The sequence below is a fragment of the Euleptes europaea genome, chromosome 19, assembly GCF_029931775.1.
Source record: "Euleptes europaea isolate rEulEur1 chromosome 19, rEulEur1.hap1, whole genome shotgun sequence".
In the NCBI taxonomy this organism is placed as follows: Eukaryota; Metazoa; Chordata; class Lepidosauria; order Squamata; family Sphaerodactylidae; genus Euleptes; species Euleptes europaea.
Window position 1 is genome coordinate 33,010,810 of NC_079330.1, and position 22,385 is coordinate 33,033,194.

Sequence of the window (22,385 nt, forward strand, 5' to 3'; positions counted from 1 at the left end):
CAGGGTGCCTGTTGTGCGGAGGGGGAGGGAAGGTAATTGTAAGCTGGTTTGATTCTCCCTTAAGTGGTAGAAAAAGTCGGCATGTAAAGACCAATTTTTCTTCTTCTGCCCAACAGGTAGCCACAACTGTCTGTAGCAGCAAAGCAAAACAGGGGTCTAGTGGCTAACAACATTTACTCCAGCGTAAGCTGCCCTGAACCTGAGGCCAGCTCATCACACGCCTCTGATATATTGACCTCCGACTCACAAAAGTGTATGCTGAAATGAATTTTGTTAGCCTTTAACGCGCCCCTGGAGTCCTGTTCTGTTTTATCGAGGCTTTTGTTGCTCTCATGCAAACATAGCAACTCGCATGTGCAAGAGCTTGGCTGTGCACCTCTAGGTGAAGGCGTTAGAAACAGCATGCAGTAGAAATCTGTTTTGTGGGAGAGATCAAGAAGTCGGAGAAGGGCCCTGGCTCAGTGGCAGAGCATCCTCATTGGCATGCAAAAGGTCCCAAGTTCAATCCTTGGCATCTCCAGTAAGGATCAGGTGATGTGAAAGACCTCAGCTTGAGACCCTGGAGAGCTGCTGCCAGTCTGAGTAGACTATATTGACCTTGATGAACTGACGATCAGATTCAGTAGAAGGCAGTTTCATGTGACAAAGTCTTGCTTAACCAGACTTTCTGGATCGTGTCCACTCGCATCCAGCTTGGATCATTCTGTGTTTCTGCTGGGGATGTGAGCAGCTGATCAGATTCAACATTTTGGCTTCCATTGTTTAGATAAGGCAGTGTTTTACCAATAAAGGTAATCGAGATAGGTTTGAAATCTCCGAGACAGAGGGAGGGGTGGTGCCAGTGGTCGGGGTGGAACGTCAATCCCCTCTGCAGCCCCTCTTCACGAAAACCCAGCCTAGGCAATAATGGAAAGTGTGAAAATTTGCTTAGTTCTCATAATTTACAGAGGTTGTGGCTCCTCCTGTAAAGCAGCCTCAATTACGGTGTATTATTGCCGTATTCTTGCAAGGATGTGCAACAGTGTGGCTTGCAAGCCCTCGGGAGTCACATCTTTTTATTTAGTGTGTGTATGCGCATTCTCCGCTGCCATTCCTAGCATGCGTTTGGTGGTAATAAAAAGCTTTGTGTAGCAGTTGGACAAATGAAATTATGAGTCGCGGGTCAAATGGTGGGCTATAAATTAAGTTGGTAATATATATATATTTTAAATTCCTGCCTTTGCACTGTGTTAAAAAAATTCAAAGTAGCATTGTAAACTTTGGGAGTCTCAGTTGACCTCCAAGAAGAGGTGGAGAAAGTGGAAGGCACCAGGAACCAAGTCGTATGAGGAAAGGTTGAAGGAGCTGGGTATGTTTAGCCTGAAGAGAGAGGGGACATGATAACCATCTTCAAGTACTTGATGGGCTGTCATCTAGAGGATGGTGCCGAGTTGTTTTCTGTTGCCCCAGAAGGTCGGACCAGAACCAGTGGGTTGAAATCAAATCAAAAGAGTTTTCTCAGTGGAACAGGCTTCCTTGGGAGGTGGTAAGCTCTCCTTCCCTGGAGGTTTTTAAGAAGAGATTAGATCGCCATCTGTCAGCAATACTGATTGTATGACCTTAAGCAGATGATGAGAGGGAGGGCATCTTGGCCATCTTCTGGGCATGGAGTAGGGGTCACTGGGGGCGTGGGGGGGGGAGGTAGTTGTAAATTTCCTGCATTGTGCAGGGGGGTGGACTAGATGACCCTGGTGGTCCCTTCCAACTCGATTCTATGATTCTATTCTATGAATGCTGTCTGGTTCAGCCCTCTCTCTGAAAAGCGAGGACGCCTACCCACCACATAGACACGCCTGAAGCTGCCTTACCCTGAATCCGCCCATTGGTCCATCAAGGTCACTATTATGTATTCAGACTGGCAGCTGCTCTCCAGGGTTTCAGGCAGAGGACTTTCACATCACCTGATCCTTCTAACTGGAGATGCTGGGGATTGAACCTGGGACCTTCTGCATGCCAAGGAGACACTCTACTACTGAGCCAGGGCCCCTCCCAACAAGCTGCCTATGGTTGACTTGAGTTCACATGTGTAGAGGAAAGATATGGCAGGGACCAGAGCTGGTTGAATGGGCCACACCACTTCAGATCGGTGGAAGATCATGGAGGAGGATCACATGTTGAAATGTCCTCTTACGTTTACAAACTCCCTGAGAATAGAAAAGCAGTACAGCGAGCAAAGAAAAAAGCCGGCTTTACTAGTTTCCTGTTTGTATGGAGATTTTGTGTGTTTGTGTGTGGGAGGATTGTACATGAAGGAATTTCTGCACTGGAATCTACCAGCTGCAGCCTAGAGTGGTCCCGTCCACTCCAGTTTGTTGCCATTTTGCTTTCCGGCATGTATAAACCAACCCAAAAGCAGAGAGAAAATGCAATTGCAGTAAGTTAGTTGTCAAATTAAAATCGAGGGAGCCGCGGCATGCGCGAGGCTTCTGCTTGTGAGACTGGAGCTCTCGGGCTGCAGCATCGTCAGTTCTGATAAGGATCTGAAGCTGCCAGAAATCCCATTTTTTAAAAAAAGCTGTTTGTAGCGGCAAATGAATAAGTGTAGCTCTCCGACCACGCACTGCTTACAGAAGTGTACAGCTCTCTGCATGCGTGGCTAACTTGCCTAGGTGAACTGCGCTGGCTTGAATGTTACTGTCAGTCACTTGAACATTGCTGAGAGAGGTTTGCACAGCTGGTATTAAGGGGTTAATATTAGGTGTGTGGGGGGGCGTTGTATGCATTTGGCTCTTGTGCCGTGAAACCAGTCTATTAACTCAGGCTTTCCATCTCCCCGCTTGCCTTGGGGACAGGAGTTATATAAATAAAAAAAACCTCGCCGCTCAGAAATCCAACTGAAATCCCAAACGAAAGCCCCGTCTTGTAGGAAACACTCTCTGCATATCCAGTGACATAGAAAGATAGAGAGTGATGCCGGCTCCTTGAGCAGCGGCTTTCCACGTTATCTGACACTACTTAATGTTCTTGCAGGGTTTTGGTGCCTTTGAGCGTTCAATCTTGACTCAGATTGATCATATTCTGATGGACAAAGAGAGATTACTCCGGCGGACGCAGACCAAGCGCTCAGTCTACAGGGTTCTGGGGAAGCCCTCGCAGGAGCTGGAGCCACTTCCAGAAGCTTTGCCGGGACATATGGTAAGGGATTCCCCCACTCCCAACCAGAGATGGTAAAACAAATTAACTGTAGGGCGGCAGTGGGTGTCAGTCTGTAGAAACAATGGGCCGAAGCAGGGAGGTCAACAACGGGCTTGCGAGAGGGCTTGTGGTTTTCAAGCACCCAAATGCTGGGATTGGTTTGCAGGAGTGCATGGTGAAAGGCCACATGTTTTGGTGGGTACCCAAGCGAGGGACTTTTCAGTGGCAGCCCCACCATTATGGAACAGCCTCCCCAGGGAGGTGCATTTCCCCCCCTCCCCCGCACTTTTGATCCTTAGGAGGCAGCTGGTTTTATTTAGGACTGCATTTGATTGACAACAGTCCTAAATCGTGATTTTAAAAGTTTTCGTTTTATGTATTTTTATGTACATGTATTTTGTTATATTGCTCCGTAAAGAAGAAAGGCAGTTCATAAATGGGTAGTGGTTAAGAGTGGCTGACTCTAATCTGGGAGCACCAGGTTGGTTTCCCCACTCCTCCACATGAGGCCAGCTGGGTGACCTTGGACTAGTCACAGCTGTCTTGGAGCTCTCTCAGCCTCACCTACCTCACAAGGTGTCTGTTGTGGGGAAAGGAAGGAAAGAAGATTGTAAACTGGTTTGAGTCTCCTTAAAAGGTAGAGAAAGTCAGCATATAGAAACCAACTCTTAAATAAACAAATCAATAAAGCTTTTTTTTAAAGTCTATGTTAGATTTCTAGGGCCTTGGGCCCCAAAGAGAATGAGGGTGTGCGTAGGCCACTGTGATAACCCTGAGTAAGAAGAGTTCTGGTGGATCAGGCCCGTTCAGGGTTTCACAAGAGCCAATCAGATGCCAGGTTGGGCACAGAGCCCAGAACTGCCCCTTGTGCCCGGCTCCCAGCAGCTTCCATTCAAAGACAGACTACCTCTGAACCATGGAGGCGTTTGTTTAGCCGTCATGGCTTATCACCATGAACAGACCTATCCTCCATGAGATAAACCCATCTAAGATGATAGCTACTGCACCATTGTCTGGTGGTGAATTCCATATGGTGCAAAGTTTGTAATCTGAACAGAATTTCTGTCTGTCATTTCTTGCATGATCTTGAGATCTAGTATTTTGGAAGCGGGACAAAACAGTTATCTATCTACTTTCTCCACATCTTTTTGTCTGTTATGCCCTCCCTGTAGCCATCTTTTTTTCTCTTGCTCTCTGAAGTGACAGACACCAAACTTTTCAGCCTTTTCTTTTAGGGATAAGTGTGACTGTTCCATCTGGGCTGTTCTTAGGTTTTAACATTGGTGGGCCGCCATGCTCTTGGCCTACATGCGTGTATTTGGCCAGGACCCCAGAAACATTAACTCGAATTTTTTACATTGCATAAGGCAGGGCCCCCCAACCTTTCTGAGCTTGTGGTTACCTTGCACAAAATGGTTGCACAGGAAGTAGTGTCTGACCTACAAGGGCCGTCGCAGCTAAAGCCCCACCTGGCCACACCCATTTTCTGAAAACACTTGGTGGGCTCCAGGAAAGATGTTAGCCAGCACCACGTTGGGGATTCCTGGCATAAAGATATAGCCAAACATTTGACCAAGCTCCTTTTTAAATGTACAGCACCAGTATAGTTAAGTGCTTGCCTGGGAAAGGAAGTCACACTGTGGTGTAGTGGTTAAGAGCGGTGGAGTCTGATCTGGAGAACCGGGTTCAATTCCCCGCTCCTCCACATGAGCGGCAAAGGCTAACCTGGAGAATCGGGTTGGTTTCCCCACTCCTACACACGAAGCCAGCTGGGTGACCTTGGGTTAGTCACAGCTCTCTCAGCCTCACCTACCTCACAGGGTGTCTGCTGTGGGGAGGGGAAGGGAAGGTGGTTGTAAGCCGGTTTGAGTCTCCCTTAAGTGGTAGAGAAGGTTGGCATATGAAAACCAACTCTTCTTCTTCTGTTGAGTTGCCATTATTGACCTTGGGCTGAGAGGAGTGTCCTTTCCTGCCCAGAAGAAGGCTGGTCCTTTGTCTCCAGACCTTTTTATTTATTTTACTTCAATTATACCCCACATTTCTTCCCAATGAGGATCCAAAATACCTTACATTGTTCTCCTCGCCTCTATTTAATCCTCACAACAACCCTGCGAGGTAGATGAGGATGAGTATCTAACAAGCCCACGGTCACTCAGTGAGTTTCCGTGGCAGGGTTGGGATTTGAACCTGGGTCTCCTAGGTCCTAGTCCCACACTCTAACCACACTGGTTCTCAAGATCCTCCATCACCATCATGCCAGGCCCCATTATTTTATCTGCTGGACGCCTGTACAGTTTTGGGTTGGCAGATCACGGGCCAAACACACCACTCATTGAGAGAGGGTGGATTTAGTGTGGGGGGCTGTCAGCTGAAATACGTCTGTGGTTGCAGAAAACATTGAGAAAGAACCCTAAAGCACCAGTTCCGACCTGGTGAGTCTTCACAAAATAATCTTTCTTTCTCTTTCTCTATCTCTGTCTGTCTGTCTGTCTATCTGTCTGTCTATCTATCTATCCTAGGAGGCCCTTCCAGTAGCTGAAGCTAACACACATCTCAAAGACCTGGATGAAGAGATCTTTGATGACGACGACTTTTACCATCAGGTGAGGCCCTGTTGGAATTGCAGATTGCGGCCATTCGTGCAAAGCAAATGTTAAGAACCTGACCCTTCAGCTTTATTGAATTGGCTCAGCATTACATGCAAATAAATTGCCATGCGAGATCTCCTCTGGCAGAGCAGTGGGAGAAGAAATTCCCAGCAGGACTTCTATGCTGTCCACCGTCATAGTAACTTAAAAGGCTGATGAATGCTGCTTTTTGGTACTGCCTCTTTGCAAGTTAAATGTTCCAAGCAGGCTTATGAAAAAAAAAGCCCTAAAGTATTAATATCCTGAAACAGCATGTTGGGATTCCAGCGTGGTGTAGTGGTTAAGAGCGGTGTTTTGGAGCGGTGGACTCTCATCAGGAGAACCGATTCCCCACTCCTCCACATGAGCAGCGGAGGCTAATCTGGTGAACTGGTTTGATTCCCCACATGAAGCCAGCTAGGTGACCTTGGGCTAGTCACAGCTCTCTTAGGGCTCTCTCAGCCCTACCTACCTCACAGGGTGTCTGTTGTGGGGAGGGGAAGGGAAGGTGATTATAACCCGGTTTGATTCTGTGCCCATGGGCACCAACACCTTTCCTGGTGCCCGTCAAGTGTCTTTAGAAAGAGGGTGGGGCTTTTGCTAAGCAAGGCTTCTGATTGGCCATTGGATATTTGATTAGCTATGTGGATTTTTTTTTAAATGTTGTTTTTGCAGCAGCTGCCACCACACCACATGACTGAAAGTAATTTGCAGCCGCCATTTTGGTGGCTGGTTCCGCCTCCTGCAGCAGCCATTTTGGTGGCTGTGCCCATCACGCTCACTCAGAATGCCAAAGATGCCCACAAGTTCAAGAAGGTTGGGGGCAAAAATGTTGCTGTAGATGATTTGGGGGCAGTGGTATTGTTTGTTGTTGATGGAACATTGTTATCAGTCTTTTCCAGCAGGTGCTACACACAGTGGCTCAGTGGTAGAGCATCTGCTTAGCATGCAGAAGGTCCCAGGTTCAGTCTCGGCATCTGCAGTTAAAGGGACTAGGCAAGTAGGTGATGTGAAAGATCTCTGCCTGAGACCCTGGAGAGCCGCTGCCGGTGTGAGTAGACAATACTGACTTTGATGGACCAAGGGTCTGATTCAGTATAAGGCAGCTTCATGTGTTCAAGCTGTGCTGACTTAATTTCAGGGCATTGAGGATTCTCAGCTGTGTGCTGGATCACACCTTTACTGAACTTGACGTTGCAGGCCATCTGGCAAGTTTTTATGATGTTTCTCTGTTGCAAATGTAGATGTGCAAAAAATATGACTAACCTGAAGAGATCCCAGAAGTGCATGGCAGAGTTGACTTTAGAATTTACACTAGATTTGGTTAGAGCTGACACCAGATACAGTTTTTTCAGACCTACTTCCCCCCAATAATCCTGTGGACAAATCATTTTGAATAGAAATAAAAGTGCAGCTGAACACACACACAGAATTTGACTCCTGTTGATGAACAGGATTGAAAGCTCTAACTTGGCTTGGAGTTCCTGCTTGTTCATGTCAGCTCCTTCTGGGGCAAGGGAGACGTTGCCGCTCTGGAGCACTGGCCAAAGGAAAGGCCCATAGAATAGAATCATAGAGTTGGGAGGGACCACCAGGGTCATCTAGTCCAACCCCCTGCACAATGCAGGAAACTCAACTACCTCCCCCCACACCCCCAGTGACCCCCTACTCCATGCCCAGAAGATGGCCAAGGTGCTCTCCCTCTCATCATCTTCTTAAGATAATAGAATCAGCATTGCTGACAGATGGCCATCTAGCCTCTTCATAAAAATCTCCAGTGAAGGAGAGCTTACCACCTCCTGAGGAAGCCTGTTCCACTGAGGAACCGCTCTGTTAGAAAATTCTTCCTAATGTCTAGATGGGAACTCTTTTGATTTAATTTCAACCCGTTGGTTCTCGCTCAGGAGGGAAGAGGGCATCTTTACTGTGGGTGTTTTCCTTTTCCCCTTGCTTCGGGAGGCAGGAATCAAAACTTCATTTCCTGTCACTTGAGGGAAACACCCCCCTTTCTCCTTCAGTTTTGTTTCCTACCTCGTCGGGAGAGCAGCCTTATATTGCAGCTCTCTGCTTTAATTCCTTAGGAAACTAATTTTAACCTTCAATTTCATCTACTTTTATCTATTCTATCCTATTACTGCTATTTCGACTATTCTGTCCCTCCTTAGAGTTCTTTTTAGCTTTTTCGGGGGGGGGGGACTTTGCTTTTCTGCCAAAACAAAATGGCGGATCTGCAACCTGACATTTTTATTACTCCAGGAGACCTGGACCCGGGTCTCCTTGCGGCGATGCCGCTCATCCAAGAGCAACCCTCATGCAGTTACCCTTCTGAAGCCAACTCCAAGGGTAAGGTTAAGAAGGGGGGGAACAGATCAGGAAAGTGGAAGCGAGTCGGCTCGACTAAATCTAAAAGCGCTAAGCGCCTCCTAACTGCCGCCCAATCTTCAGCCGCGCACAGGGGCTTTCCCAGGCAGTTGGCATCTCGCCAGCAACATATGCCGCCTTAATTCCAGGCGTCTCGCTTCTTCTCAGCCCCAGCGCGGCCATGGGCGTCTCACCCTCCTTTGTTCCCAGCGCGGCCATGGGCGTCTCGCCCTCCTTTGTTTCTGGCGCGGCCATGGGCGTCTCACCTTCCTCTGTTCCCGCCCGGGACAATGCAGCGATTCCCATGGGTATGGCAGCTCCCCCTCCCTTATTTGATGCAAGTGGCTTGTCCTTTTTAAAAGCAGAGCTCTCCTCTCTCATTAAGGACGCCTTTACTGAGGGTCTGCATTCAGCCCAATCCATTTCCCCTACCGCTTCTGTTTTGGGAGCCCAGTCACACACGCCAGGGGCCCTCTCTACCACCCACGGGGGGAGAGAAAGTTCCCAACGTAAGGGCCAGGACTGTACACGCTGGCCTACCAAGGCAGCTCTGCAGTCTCACTCAGAGTCCCATCCATGCCATGCAGAGTGCCTTAACTCTCCCTTTTCTACCGGCGATGAGGCAAGTGACAAGGAAGAGGGCGAATTCTCTTCTGATGGACACGATATTGTATAGCAACCTAAGCAAAAAGAATCTTTAATGCAGAGGAATTTCCTCTCCTACTCACCAAAACACTGGCAGCCCTTGATCTCGCTGAAGAATCAGAGTCACAGGGCACAGAGAAAAAGAAGGGTACCAGGGATTTTTTCCCCATACATGAAACCCCAGATCGAGTGGTCCCCGTCCCAGATTATGTCCTGACCTTGCTAAGAGCAGAGTGGGAAAAGCCAGTGGCCACCAGACAAGTGCCCTTATCCACTAGGAAGTTTTATACTTTAGCCAGCAGCACTTCTGACCTTCTTAAGGTCCCCCTAGTGGAGAGCCCCTTTACGGCCTTGCATTCCTCCGACCTAGTTACCGAGGAAGGCCTGGTGATGATGAGGGACCCGGCTGACAGGAAGGCAGAGCTTGCATGCAAAAAAGTCACATGAGGCTTCTGCTCTCGCCATAAGCTCGTCCATTACCTCAGCCCTAGTATCCAGAGTAGCCATAATTTGGGCCAGAAAGTTGGGCCATCTTATCCCTGCAGATGATAGGAACGCCCTAGAGGGCGTCTCAAGACTTTTTGAGGGCAGTGTCTTTCCTGGCGGACTCAACCTTAGATACCATGTCCTTCGCTGCTAGAGCCATGGCTACTGCCTCAGCTGCCAGAAGGGCCCTTTGGCTCCACTGTTCTAAATCTGTTCTCATGGGCTTCCCCTACCAAGGCAGGAAGCTCTTTGGCGATAAGCTAGACCCCATCCTAGTTGAAACTAGGGATAAAAAGAAGATGCTACCCAAATGTCTACGCAAGGATCCCAAAGGGTCTTATTCAACCAATTCCTTTCGTTCCTACCATACTGTACACCGGTTCAGACCAGAACAGAGACGAGGTCATTGGAACTCAAATCGTGGCTTCTTTCGCAGGGGAGGTAGATTTACTAGGTCAAATAGATTTGCCAACTTCCAGAGCAAAAGAGGAGACAAAACCACACGTCAACCTAAGCAGTGATGCCAATCTGCCCCCTGTGGGAGGCAGGCTAAGCCTATACCATCATCAATGGGCTTCCTCCCATCCAGACCTCTGGGTACTACAACTCATTCTTCAGGGTTACCAGATCGAATTCTACAGAACTCCGTCAGATCGAATGAGAGTCTCACCGGTCTCCAAGAACAAACACAAGCAAAGGAGGACCTCTCAGGCTATTCAACATCTCTGCGACATCAAGGCCATCGAGCAAGTCCCTCCATCGGAGCTCTTATCGGAAATTTACTCAATATTCTTCACCGTGCCCAAGTGAGATGGAGGGTGGTGAGCCATTCTCGACCTCAAGCATTTGAACAGGCACGTATCCCAAAAGCGCTTCAGAATGGAGACTTTGAAGTCAATCGCAGAGGCCCTGAGACCAGGAGACTACCTCACCTCCATAGATCTGACAGAGGCCTATCTCCACATCTTGATCCATCCATCACACTGTCGGTTCCTCCATTTCCTCTACCAGGGTCATCATTTTCAGTTCAGGGCACCTCCCTTTGGGTTGGCCTCAGTGCCCTGGGTCTTCACCAAGGTGCTGGTGACACTGGTGGCTCTACTCCGCAAGGAAGGAATACGGATACATCCGTATTTGGATGACATCCTCATATGTGCCACCTCAAGACCTCAGAGCATATTACACACGGAGCATGTCCGGAAGACTCTGGAGGATCTAAATTCTTGGTGAACCTCAAAAAGAGCCATTTAGTGCCCTCACAAAGAATTTGACACCTGGGAGTTTACATAGACACAACCACAAACTCCCTCATCTTACCAGAGGACAAGATTCTCAAAATCTTCTCCCTAGTCAAGTCCACTCTTTGATCCCTGGTATCAAGACTCATGTCTCTAGCAAAACTACAGGGACACATGATTTCCTGTATCCCTGCTGTACAATGGGCACGACTTCGAGCCAGACCATTCCAGTGGTTTATCAGGACCTATCAAACAGACATCCTTCAATAAAGGGACAAACGCCTAATTCTTTCCAAAGCAGCCAAGTCCAGCCTTCTCTGGTGGGCCCAACTGCAGAACCTGTCCAAGGGTCTTCCATACATCCTACCTACTCCTATTCAGATATTCATGGACGCATCCCTATCGGGCTGGGGGGCTACTCTCCTAGGCTAGTCGGCACAGGGGTTTTGGAACAATCAGGAAAAGAAGATGAACATCAACATTCTGGAAACCAGAGCAATTTTAAGGGTCCTACATCACTTCCAGGAGCAACTCCAGGGCACGGACCCGATGATCAGAACCAACAACGTGAGTGCCAAGGCTCACTTGAACAAGCAGGGCGGCTCAAGGTCATCAGTTCTTCACAAGAAAGCCACAGCAGTGCTGTTCTGGGTGGAGGCTCACCTATCATCCCTATCTGCAAAGCACATAAAGGGAACTATGAACATCCAGGCTGACTGGCTCAGCAGACAACATCTAGATCAGTGATGGCGAACCTTTTAGAGGGCGAAAACGCATGGTCCTTTTATCCTCCTTTAATCCCTGTTTTAGCCAGGATCGAACGCACATTAGGCGAAACGCACGCAATCGATCCAGGCTGAACCCTGGATGAAACAGGGATTAAACGAGGATAAAGCAACCATGCGTTTTCGCCCAGAGACCGAGTGCCCAAACTGCAACCCAAAACCCACTTATTTATCGCCGAGTGCCAATGCGGCAATTTAACCTGAATACTGAGGTTTTAGTTTAGAACAGGGGTGGGGAACCTTTTTTCTGCCAAGGGCCATTTGCATATTTATAACATCGTTCGGGGGCCATACCGGGCGTAGATCTCCTGGTGTGTGTGTGTGGGGGGAAGCTAGGGTTGCCAGGTCCTCTTCACCACTGGCGGGAGGTTTTGGGGGTGAAGCCTGAGGAGGGCGGGGTTTGGGGAGGAAGACTGCACAGCCATAGAGCCCAATGGCCAAAGTGGCCATTTTCTCCAGGGGAACTGATCTCTATTGGCTGGAGATCAGTTGTAATAGCAGGAGATCTCCAGCCACCACCTGGAGGTTGGCAACCTTAGGGGAGGCTATGCAGAGAAGGCTTGGAGGGTGCCTCAGCTCCCCCAGGTCTGCCCCCTCCTCCCAGGTGGGAAGGCAGCCAGCGGTGGGCCCAGGCAACCAAGGTGCCAGGGGGGCGCAGCTTGCAGCCTGCGGTTGATCTGCAGGGAAGGAAAGAAGGAAGGAAGGAAAGAAGGAAGGAAGGAAAGAGTGAAGGACAGAAAGAAGGAAGGAAGCAGGGAAAGAAGGAAGGAAAGAAGGAAAGGAAGGAAGGACAGAAAGAAGGAAAGAAAGGGAAGAAGGAAGGAAGGAAAGAAGCAAGGAAAAAAGGAAGGAAGGAAAGAATGAAGGACAGAAAGAAGGAATGAAGGACAGAAAGAAGGAAAGGAGGAAGGAAGGGAAGAAAGGACAGAAAGAAGGAAGGAAGGACAGAAAGAAGGAAGGAAGGACAGAAAGAAGGAAAGGAGGAAGGAAGGGAAGAAAGGAGGACAGAAAGAAGGAAGGAAGGAATGGTCCTGAGAAGAATCCGGCATCTGAAGGCATGGATCATCATGATAGCTCCATTTTGGCCTTGTCGTCCGTGGTTTCCCTCTCTGATAGAGATGTCCACCCAAGACCACTGGAGACTTCTGGACAGACCAGACCTCCTTCTTCAGGGGCCAATATGCCACCCCAACCCGGGCTGGATATTGAATGGAGCAGACTTTTAGACCTAGGCTACAATCCTGAGATCGTGAGTACCATTCTTGCCTCAAGACGGCCATCAACTCAGCAAATCTATAATACCACCTGGAAAGCCTTTGCTCGCTGGTGCAGACAAAACACCCTCTGAAGCCTCAGGTTATTGGTGTTCAGGTGTTTCTTCGGGATGGTCATACCCAAGGGTTTTCAACCTCCACACTCCGCAGACAGCTGGCAGCCATCGCTACCATAGTACCTAGGGTCTCGGGTCACCCCCTAAGTAAACACCCACATGTCAAGGCATTCCTTAGGGGTGTTAGCCTGACCTCTCCACCAGTTAAACATAAATACCCTACCTGGAGCCTACATACCCGGCACTCACCAAACCATTTGAGCCCCTCAGTCAAACAGATCTAAAATGGCTGAGGATGAAGGCGTTATTCTTGACAGCAGTCACCTCGGCTCGCCGAGTTTCAGAGTTAGGAGCGCTGTCAGTGAGACCAAGCCTTTGCACCTTTCACAAGGATAAGGTTGTCCTTAGACCAGACCCTTCCTTTATTCCTAAACACAACAGCCAATTCCACAGGGAGCAGGAGGTAGTGTTACCTTCCTTCTGCCCTAACCCAAGATCTCCAAGGGAAAAGACCTGGCACTCCCTAGACCTAAGAAGGGCACTCCATGTATACATTAACCACACAAAATTCATTAGGAATTCTGAAGCTCTCTTTGTAAACCTGTCTTCGCCTAATATGGGTAAACCTATGTCTAGGGCTTCCATCAGTCGCACTATCACTGCATGTATTTCTCAGGCATACAAGGAAAATAACCTTCCAGTCCCTCCAGGGGTCACTGAGGAGTGCTGCTACCTCCACAGCCTTTGACCGTAGAGCTCCTCTGGAAGAAATCTGTAGGGCCGCAACCTGGTCCACGGTGTCCACGTTTGTGAGACATTATAAAATGAATATCTATGCATCCGCAGATGCCGCCTTTGGCAGGCGTGTACTGCAGAGCGTAATTGAGAATGTCTAACTCCCCCCCGGGCCAGGACAGCTGTTGTATGTCCCACAGTAAAGATGCCTTCTTCCCTCCTGAGCGAGAACGAGCCTTGGCTACTTACCGTGAAGGCTTCTGCTGCTCAGGAGGGACGGGGGCATCTTGCCCGCCCAGACGTCATGTCAAATATTAATAAGTAAGAGAAAGGAGAGGAGTTGTTTGTCCTTATTTAAAGGGACTACTGTTATAGTTAATACGTTTGACTCCTTGTACTCCAAGGTACATTGTCTAGTGAGCGCATATTCTTTGCTCCCACTGTTAGACAATCTTCTGTTATTGTTCATGTTAGGTCCTTATTCCTGTCCATTATCAGACTAATTTTTTACTCGGAAAGTTTTTAAACTGAAGGAGAAAGGGGGGACGTTTTCCTCAAGTGACAGGAAATGAAGTTTTGATTCCTGCCTCCCGAAGCAAGGGGATAAGGAAAACACCCACAGTAAAGATGCCCTCATTCCTCCTGAGCAGAAGAAGCCTTCACGGTAAGTAGCCAAGGCTCGTTCTGGTCTGACCTTCTTGGGCAACAGAAAACAACTCAGCACCCTCCTCTATGTGGCAGCCCTTCAAGTACTTGAACATGGTTATCCTATCCCCTCTCAGTCTTCTCCTCTTCAGGCTAAACATGCCTAGCTCCTTCAACCTTTCCTCTTAGGACTTGGTCCGCATAAGTTAATGCCAGCGACTGGCAAAAATGTTGCAGTCCCCTTGCGCTGAAGTGCTTGGAAGGGCAACTGGCACTGAACATGGTGCTAATAACAATACATCGGATCAAAGAGGGACACTGTTGACCTGAGAAGGAAAGGCGGGGAAGCAGATTTGGGTGTGGGGAGTGGGCGGCTGAGTTCTGAAACCCGGAGGATCAGATACTCAGAAAAAATGTTTGGTCTTGCTCTTCAGCTTCAGAGCTCGATACGTCTACGTCTTCCTCATCCCCCTCCCCAGTTAATTGGGGTGCCAGGGTTAATCTAAATTAAAGCTTAAACTAATAGAGGTCTCGGAAGGAAGAGGAGCCACCTGAGTTTAAACAAATGGAGCTGCCAGGCGTTGCCGTGTCTTGGCGGTTTCTTAAGAGGAGGGGGAGAAGAGGCAGCAGCTCTGGAGCAGTTTTGATAAACCTGCCGACTCATGGGTGGGGGCTTCTCCCCCTCTTTCTAGCTAATATTTATTTATTTTGGGAAAGGATTTAGAAATGTCTCGATATTGTTGCTGTTTAAACTTGCATTTGCTGATAGAGTAAAGCGAATGTGTGTGAACGTCCCCCAGGTGCTAACATCTGGTGGCACAGCAGGGGAGGGGCTTGTACCCCGGAAACCCCACTGTCTCTAAATATGGTGCTTGGGAATGTGGTGACTTCAGTCTCTTCCTTGGCTTTGGCAGCGGACTGCGACAGCTTTTCCTGGCGTCCTTCGAACTCACATGTAGACAGCTCCCGTGCCGCCAGGCAGACGTAGTTTCATTTTCTTTCCTCTTCTCTCCCACTTCTCTCCCTTGGCTACACTCTCCTTATGTTCTTCCCTTTGCCCCCCCCCCCAGCCTTCTTTTTTTCTCCCATCCCCAATACACTGCTTGGGAGAGATGATCTGTAAAGATTACCACTTCATTGTGTCCAAGTAATTGAGGAGATGCCGGGGCCCCTTGACAGACACTATGGAGTACCCATTCCACTGACCTGGTTAATTTTCTTCTGCTGAGTAGGATTTGGCTGAGAGATTGGAGCTGAAGTCTTATTCGGTGATAAGGCAGTACCGAAGGGGGAAAGCAGCTGTATGTTTTCTGTCACCTTCCAATTAAATAGGCTTCATAAAGGGCTTTTCTTTATTCAGCTGGGTAGTAAGCGAGGGCTGTGAAGCTGTGCTTTGGGGCAGGAGCCCAGCTGGTTAAAGCTGACCTGCAACTGTCCCCAGAATGCCTTGCCACTCTGTCTCTTTCTGTTCCTGTTTGGCTCAGAACTGAATTAAGTCCCTGCACATCTATCGAGTGTGCAGGTGTGTGCATACATGTGCACAAGCAAGGGGCTAAAAAGTGTACCCAGAGGCAAGTACCTGCCCCTTTAAACATAGAGGTTGCAGGTAGTCACAGCTAGCCGAGGCAAAACCCAAAAACAAAAGCTAAGCAATATCTTATGTCAGGACCAACCAAAATTGACGCACAACAGCGTGCAAACTTTCAAGTTGTACCAGAGCCCTTCATCAGACTGGATGTATACAAAAATGGAGGTGGAACTTTATGTAGTTATGGTATCTAAGGAGTGGGCATTGACCCTGGATAACCCAGGCTAGCCTGATCTTGTCAGTGCTCAGAAACTAACTAGAGTCGGGCTTGGTTAGTACTTGGATGGGAGACCACCAAGGAAGTCCAGGGTCGCTATGCAGAGGTAGGCAATGGCAAACCACCTCTGAACATCTTTTGCCTTGACTTAGATGGCCTAGGGCCGTGTTGGCGAACTCATGGCACATGTGCCCGACTCGGCACGCATAGCCCTCTCTGCCGGCACGCTCGGGTAAGGGCGCACGGCAGCAACGTCCTCCCCCTCCTGAGCCTCCCGTCCTGCACTTCCCGGGCTCCAGCCTCCCGGGTTGGCATCTGGGCCCCTCCCTCTCAACTGTTCCTCACCCCTCCCTCTCTCAGCTGAGCTGCGGTCGAGGCTCAGCTGTTCCTCGAAGCCGCTGGCCTTTCCGGCTCTTCCCCGCCCGTCTCCACCTCGGATGGGGGAGGCTGTAGCTTAGCGGTTCCCAGCATGCCTTGTGGTTCCCGTGTGCTTAGCGGTTCCCACGTGCCTCGTGGTTCCCAGCGGTTCCCGGCGTCGTCGTCTTGCATCTAATTCTGAACTTGGTTCCAGGGTGCAGCTGTTTTAAAAAGGTCCTTTACAGAGACAACAAGGTACAGCGATCGGGGGGCGGGAAGAAGGGCGAGGGATTTTTCATTATTATTTTTATTTTTTGCATTGTGTGGGAATCGGTTCGCGAACTCGCGGGGTTTTTTTTAAGTTGGGGAGAAGTTTGCAGGTGGCACGTGCTTTGTGCGCGGGGGATGGATTCTCCCCCCCCCCGCATGATACCGGGCCTCGCTCACAATGCCAGGAACCCCACCAGCCCCTTCTCTGATTGCCCTTAAGTACCCAGTACTTGGTTTGCTGAAGTTGTTACCGGGAGAAAGAAATCTCATTGTTTCCTTTGTATTCCTGTAACTCAATCTCATCCATTGTATCCGTTCTATAAATATAGCAATGCCCCAATGCTCTGTATTCTAACCTTCTCCGTCTTGCTGAAACTACTACCTCATGAATAAACTCTCTGAATCACTGCTCCATCTGCATTTGAGTTCTATTGCCTGAGACGCCGTAGGCTTGCTGAAACCTGACATTAGGTTAGAATCCATCTTTTTTATTTTCTACTAGTTTAGCTCTTAAGAAAGATGTCCTCCAGCTCGAGCCGATCCGCCGAGTTAATCCAACGCTACAAGAGCCTCTGCCTTTCGGAACAGCAGAGAGCAGCTATGCCCCGGGAGGAAGCTACCCCGGGAGGAACAGACTCGGTCGAGCTGTACCGAGGTCCGCTGGAGGATCAGTACTCCGGGAGAGAGGCACCGATCCGGGACCAGGGACCAACCACCTCGACCCCTTACCTCCAGGAGCACCGGCTCCTACAGGAACGGAACCACGACCTGGCCCGGGAGAATTGGAATCTTCAGGCCCAGCTGGGAGTCCTGCAGAGGGCGATGACGGCGCTGGCAGGGACAGTGCATGGACTTCGATCGTCCTTTGGCGCGGCGAGCACCTCCTTCGTCCCCCCACGCACTGTTGTCCGGGACCTGCAGATCTCCTTTGATGGTTCCTGCGCTCAACTACCCCACTTTCTACTGCAACTTTCTGGTTTCATGGACGATCAGGGGGAGACTTTTCCTTCCGAGGAGGCCCGGGTGCGTTATGCCATCGGGCTTCTAAGGAGGGAGGCAGTAGAATGGGCAGTAGCTGCTACTGACGTCATCCCGGGACTTTTGCACTCGCTCGAAGATTTCTTGGAAGCCCTGCACCACCATTTTGAGGACCCTCACCGGGCAGAGAGGGCCAAGATAGCCATGCGCAGACTGAGGCAGGGGTCCCGGTCTGTGCTCGAGTATGCCCAGGAGTTCCACTCCCTGGCATGCAAAGTGCGGGAGTGGAGCGAGACCACCAAGGTCCAGCACTTCCGCGAGGGATTGCGCTGGGAAGTGTTGGAGGGCTGCCTGACTCTTGGCGACCCTGATACTGTGGAGGGTTGGCCATCCGGAGGGGAAGATCGGGAGAGATCATCCTCCTGAGGAGAGGAAACCGACCCAGCCCGGCCTGGGATCGAGGGGATCACGCAATGACAAGCCTTGATTTCCTCTCCCATCCCCCCCACCCCCCAGGCCTGGCCTCGTGCAGACAAGCAAGTGGGAGAGCGAGCGATCCACAGAGCTCCCCCCCCCTTTCAGCTGGAGGGTCATGCAACTTCTTCCACTGGGCTTCCCCCCCCCCAATGCAAGCCGACCCCCCCCAACACCCCTTACTGAGCAGGAAACTCTGCAAGAGCTTTTGGATCAACTCAATGGTGGTTTTCCAGTTCAGTCGGTTTCTGTTCTTCTCTCTCTCTCCCCCCCCCCCCCAATTCATGCACGCACACAGTCCGGGCGGTGAGGGACACACACACATGCCCTTCTGGTCAAAGTGCAGAGCCGGGATGAGCCACGATCCTGGCAGGCTTTGGGCATCGGGCAAAGCGTGGATTCGTCTCTGCAGTGCTGTTCCTCTCTTCTCCCCCTCCCCCGCTTTGCAGAGAGTCGAAGAAAGGGTCAGATCTTCACCATCTGAGAATGCAAGACGGGGGAAATATGCTTTGCCTTTCATTGAGAGAGCTTCAGGAGGAAGGCGATAGCCTAGGCCTGAAGGTCATTCAGTCTTGCTTGCTAGGCATGCAGGAGGTCTCAGGTTCAATCCAGCAGCAAAAATCACATTAATTGTTCAACAGCATGCCAAATGCAAACTTTAACCTTTCAATAAAAAGTTGTTTGTATCATTGGAAGCTCTGTTATTGTGTTTTTCTTTTAAGGCAAAAGATGTTAACGTATGAGTTGTTTTTTCTAAACTAAAACCTAAGTATTCAGGTTAAATTGCCGCGTTGGCACTTTGCAATAAATAAGTGGGTTTTGGGTTGCAGTTTGGGCACTCGGTCTCTAAAAGGTTCGCCATCACTGGCCTAGGGTACCTGATCTTGTCTAATCTTGGAAGCTGAGCAGGGTGGGCTGTGGTTAATACTTGGATGGGAGACCTCCAAGGAAGTCCAGAGTTGCAATACAGAGGAAGGCAGTGGCAAACCACATCTAACAGTCTCTTGTCTTGAAAACCCTGTGGGGTCGGCATAAGTTGGTTGTGACTTGATGGCGCTTTTCACCACCATAAGGAGAGGGGCTAGTGGTGTTTTTCTCTCATTACTAAAACTGGGTTTTATGTGTGTGAGAGAGAGATGCGGTGAGATTGATCTTTGGCGGGCTCAGGGCAGAAACAAGCCAGTGCTTTTACAACGGCACAGTTAGCGGAATTTGCTGCTACAAGGCATTGCGATGCCCACAAACTTAGATCCTTTTTGAAGCTGATGAAAGGTGTAGAAAGCCGCTGCATCAGGCAGTGTTGTCTATGCTTCTTGACAGCAGCTCTGTACAACATCAGGCAGACGTTCTGCTCTTCCAACACGTGCTACTCAAGTTGCTTTTTCCGGTGTTGCCAAGCATTGAACCTGGGACTGTTTTCATGCAGAAAATGAGGTCTCTCCCCATCAAAAAGACACGGTTGCATGTGTGAAAGCTGTCATTTTGGCTCCAACCATTGGTCTGTCTGGCTTGTTATTGTCTGCTCTGATTGGCCGAGGCGCTCCAGGGTCTCATGTAAGAAGGGTCTTTCCCAACACCCAAGACCCTTTAACTGGATGTGCCAGGGATTGGGCCCAGAACCCTTTACATTCGAAACATGTGTGCTGTCTCTGAGCCGTGCCCCCCCTCCCATCGTGATGTTCATGGTGACAGGTAAGTGTCAGCAGCTCGTAGACTCCAAGCCCGCGGAGATTCTGAGTTCGTACAGCTAGGGACACAGGATGTGGCCACCTTGGCTGAAGGGCCTGGATTGGTCAGTCGCTGAATGGGCGACCTCATAAGAGCTTCACGGAAATACCACCTTGAGTTCTAGGATGGAAGAAAGGTGAGAATAATGAATACAACCAACACACAGAGCTGCTCAGGACAGTCAGCAGCAGAAGGGCTGTTGTGTTTGTGCCTGTCGGGAGGCTTTTGGGAAACCCAGTGGTACACTAGAGCGTGTCCTTGATGTGGCCCAGCAAGGGACTGGGTTTTTCATTCCCTAGGCCCCTGAAGTTTTCCTTCCAGTTTTGATTGTAAGAGGAAGGGGAGGAGTACATATGAATTGTAAAGATAGGAGCTGCGATGTTACACATGGCTTCTGTGAAATTTTATTTTGGTAACATGTTGCATAGCAGAGCCGGGGGACAAATCTAGGGAACTTACAAGTCAACAGTGGTGACAAATGGGGGGGAGCAGGGAGAGAGGATTTTTTTTTCTGACAAGCCGGTTTACCTTAATTAAACTGGTGAGCTATTAATATGGACAGTTGATCTCGTGGCTCTCATTAGATGCATTTAGAGTTTCCTTCGTAGAAGCAGGAGCTGCCTCCGACAGTTCCCCTTAGGTTAATGACAATACGATAATCTTATCCTAGGCATGTGTCTTTGGAATGGCTGAGTAGATGGCTAATAGCATGTTCTAAAGCTTAGTTTGGGGGGCTTCTCTTAATGAGAAAATGTGGTACTTTTCTCCATTAAGAAGACCCGGCCTTGTCTATAACTTGGGTTTCTTGTGGATCACTGCTGAGTTCAGAAGTAAGATTTAAATCTGTCTCTGACCCCCCCCCCTCCCGAACAGCTGGGGATTAATACTGGTGTGTTTGCAAAACACCCGAGCCTGAATTCACCCAAAGGCCATCCATCCTAGCCCCAACTGTGCTGCAAGAGAGGGCACCCCCCCCATCAACCTCACAGTCCCAGTCCTGGAGCACGCTTAAACATGTGGTAAGCACAGCCTTTGTTCTGCGTCTTGAAGATTTTAGACCATGGGATTGTTGTCCTTTATGAATGAACTTGGCGCAGCGCACACAGCGCTACATCCACTGCATCCTCACACCAACCCTGTGCAGTAGGTTACATTGAGAGTGTAACAGGTTTAAGGTCACATTCATCAGTCTTGTCTACTCTGACTGGCAGTGGCTGAGCTCTTTCTTTTCACAACCGGATTGTTTCAACTGGAAAGGAAGGGGATTGAACCTGGCACTTTCTGCGTGCCAAGCAGATGCTCTACCACCCAACCATGGCCCCTGCTCAGGATCATCTGCCAAACTTCATGGGCAAGTAGGGGTTGGATGGTAGGCCTGCCCAGTCTGACTCTCTGCCCACTATACCGCATATCGAGTTTGTGACTCTTCCCCCCCGAGATGTCCTCTTAGACGAGTGGAGAACATCAGGCCCGGGGACCATTTAAGGCTTGCAAAATCATTTAGTCTGGCCCTTCATGGGTCCTGGCAGATCTCCTGGCAGAAGGATCTAAGACTGGCAATCCACCCCCTCCCACAGACATGAATAGCATCTATTCAAGGCAAGAAAAGGAACCTTTTTCCCCCCTTGCAGAAGAGTCATTCGCTATGGAGCTGCTAGGACCACCCAAGAAACTGTGCTAACTCTTAGCACAGAAAAGGAATCTTTTCCCCCCCCTTGCAGAAGAGTCATTCGCTATGGAGCTGCTAGGACCACCCAAGAAACTGTGCTAACCCTTTCCCACCTGGGCTGTTGAGAAAAGGAACCTTTTTCCCCCCTTGCAGAAGAGTCATTCGCTATGGAGCTGCTAGGACCACCCAAGAAACTGTGCTAACCCTTTCCCACCCGGGCCGTGGAGAAACGTATTCCCTCTGTACTACAAGAGGGCTGGGGGCGGAAGTGGTGACAATGGAGGGGTTAAAGGGGGCAGGGCCAGAATGTGTGTGTGTTGGGGGGGGAGTTCTTAGCCAGTGTGTCCTCATTTCATCCCTGCAGGCGGAGGTAGCAGGAGCCGGCTGTAGAATTCGGCCCCGACCATGCAGAGCAGGAGCAACTCCGGCGTGCGGCTGGATGGCTACACCCGGCTGGTGCAACAGACTATCCTGTGCCACCAGGTGGGCAAGTGCGCCACTGGTTGGATGCCTGCCTGCTTGCCTGTGCAAGGGGGGGTCATCTGGGGCAGCTGCCTGCTTGGGGCTTGGTCTGCTAATTTTTAAGTTGATAATTTTGTATGGCCCGCGAATGATGTTATAAATATCCAAATGACCCTTGGCGGGAAAAAGGTTCCCCACCTCTGCTCTAAGAGAACAAGAAGTTTGGGGACCTCCCACTTATAACTTCCTGCATGCAGAAGGCTAGCATGTCAAGGAAACGTAGTACTGTATTGATTTTTAAGCATGAGTCTCAACCCTTTTTTATCCCATCCTCCTAGTGTTTGATAGGTCTTGTCTGTTTTCCTTGCTGCTCATGCTTTCTATAAGCTATGTTTAGCTGTTTTTATACTGCTGATTTTATTGATGGCTGTTCTAACGGGCACAGTTGTACTGATGTTGCCTAGGTTTTTGCTATTGTTCAGTGTGATTCATTTTTATTTTGTTTTTTAATTCATTTCCCTCTTCTGTTACCTACCTCCCCAAAATCTGCTCAAGGTGGGATAGAAATAGACTAATAATGCAATCCTAAGGAGAGTACTCCAGTGGACGTTAATTG

At 49.5% G+C, this 22,385-nt stretch overlaps 1 protein-coding gene across 1 annotated transcript in view; it reads left to right on the forward strand.

The window, feature by feature from the left end:
* AATF (apoptosis antagonizing transcription factor) overlaps positions 1 to 22,385 on the forward strand; it is a 111,088-nt gene that overhangs the window by 36,890 nt on the left and 51,813 nt on the right. Inside the window, exons 7-8 of the mRNA XM_056865037.1 lie at positions 3,010 to 3,174; positions 5,694 to 5,777. Of these exons, the coding sequence (XP_056721015.1) occupies positions 3,010 to 3,174; positions 5,694 to 5,777 (249 nt within the window). The remainder of the gene's footprint in view (positions 1 to 3,009; positions 3,175 to 5,693; positions 5,778 to 22,385) is intronic.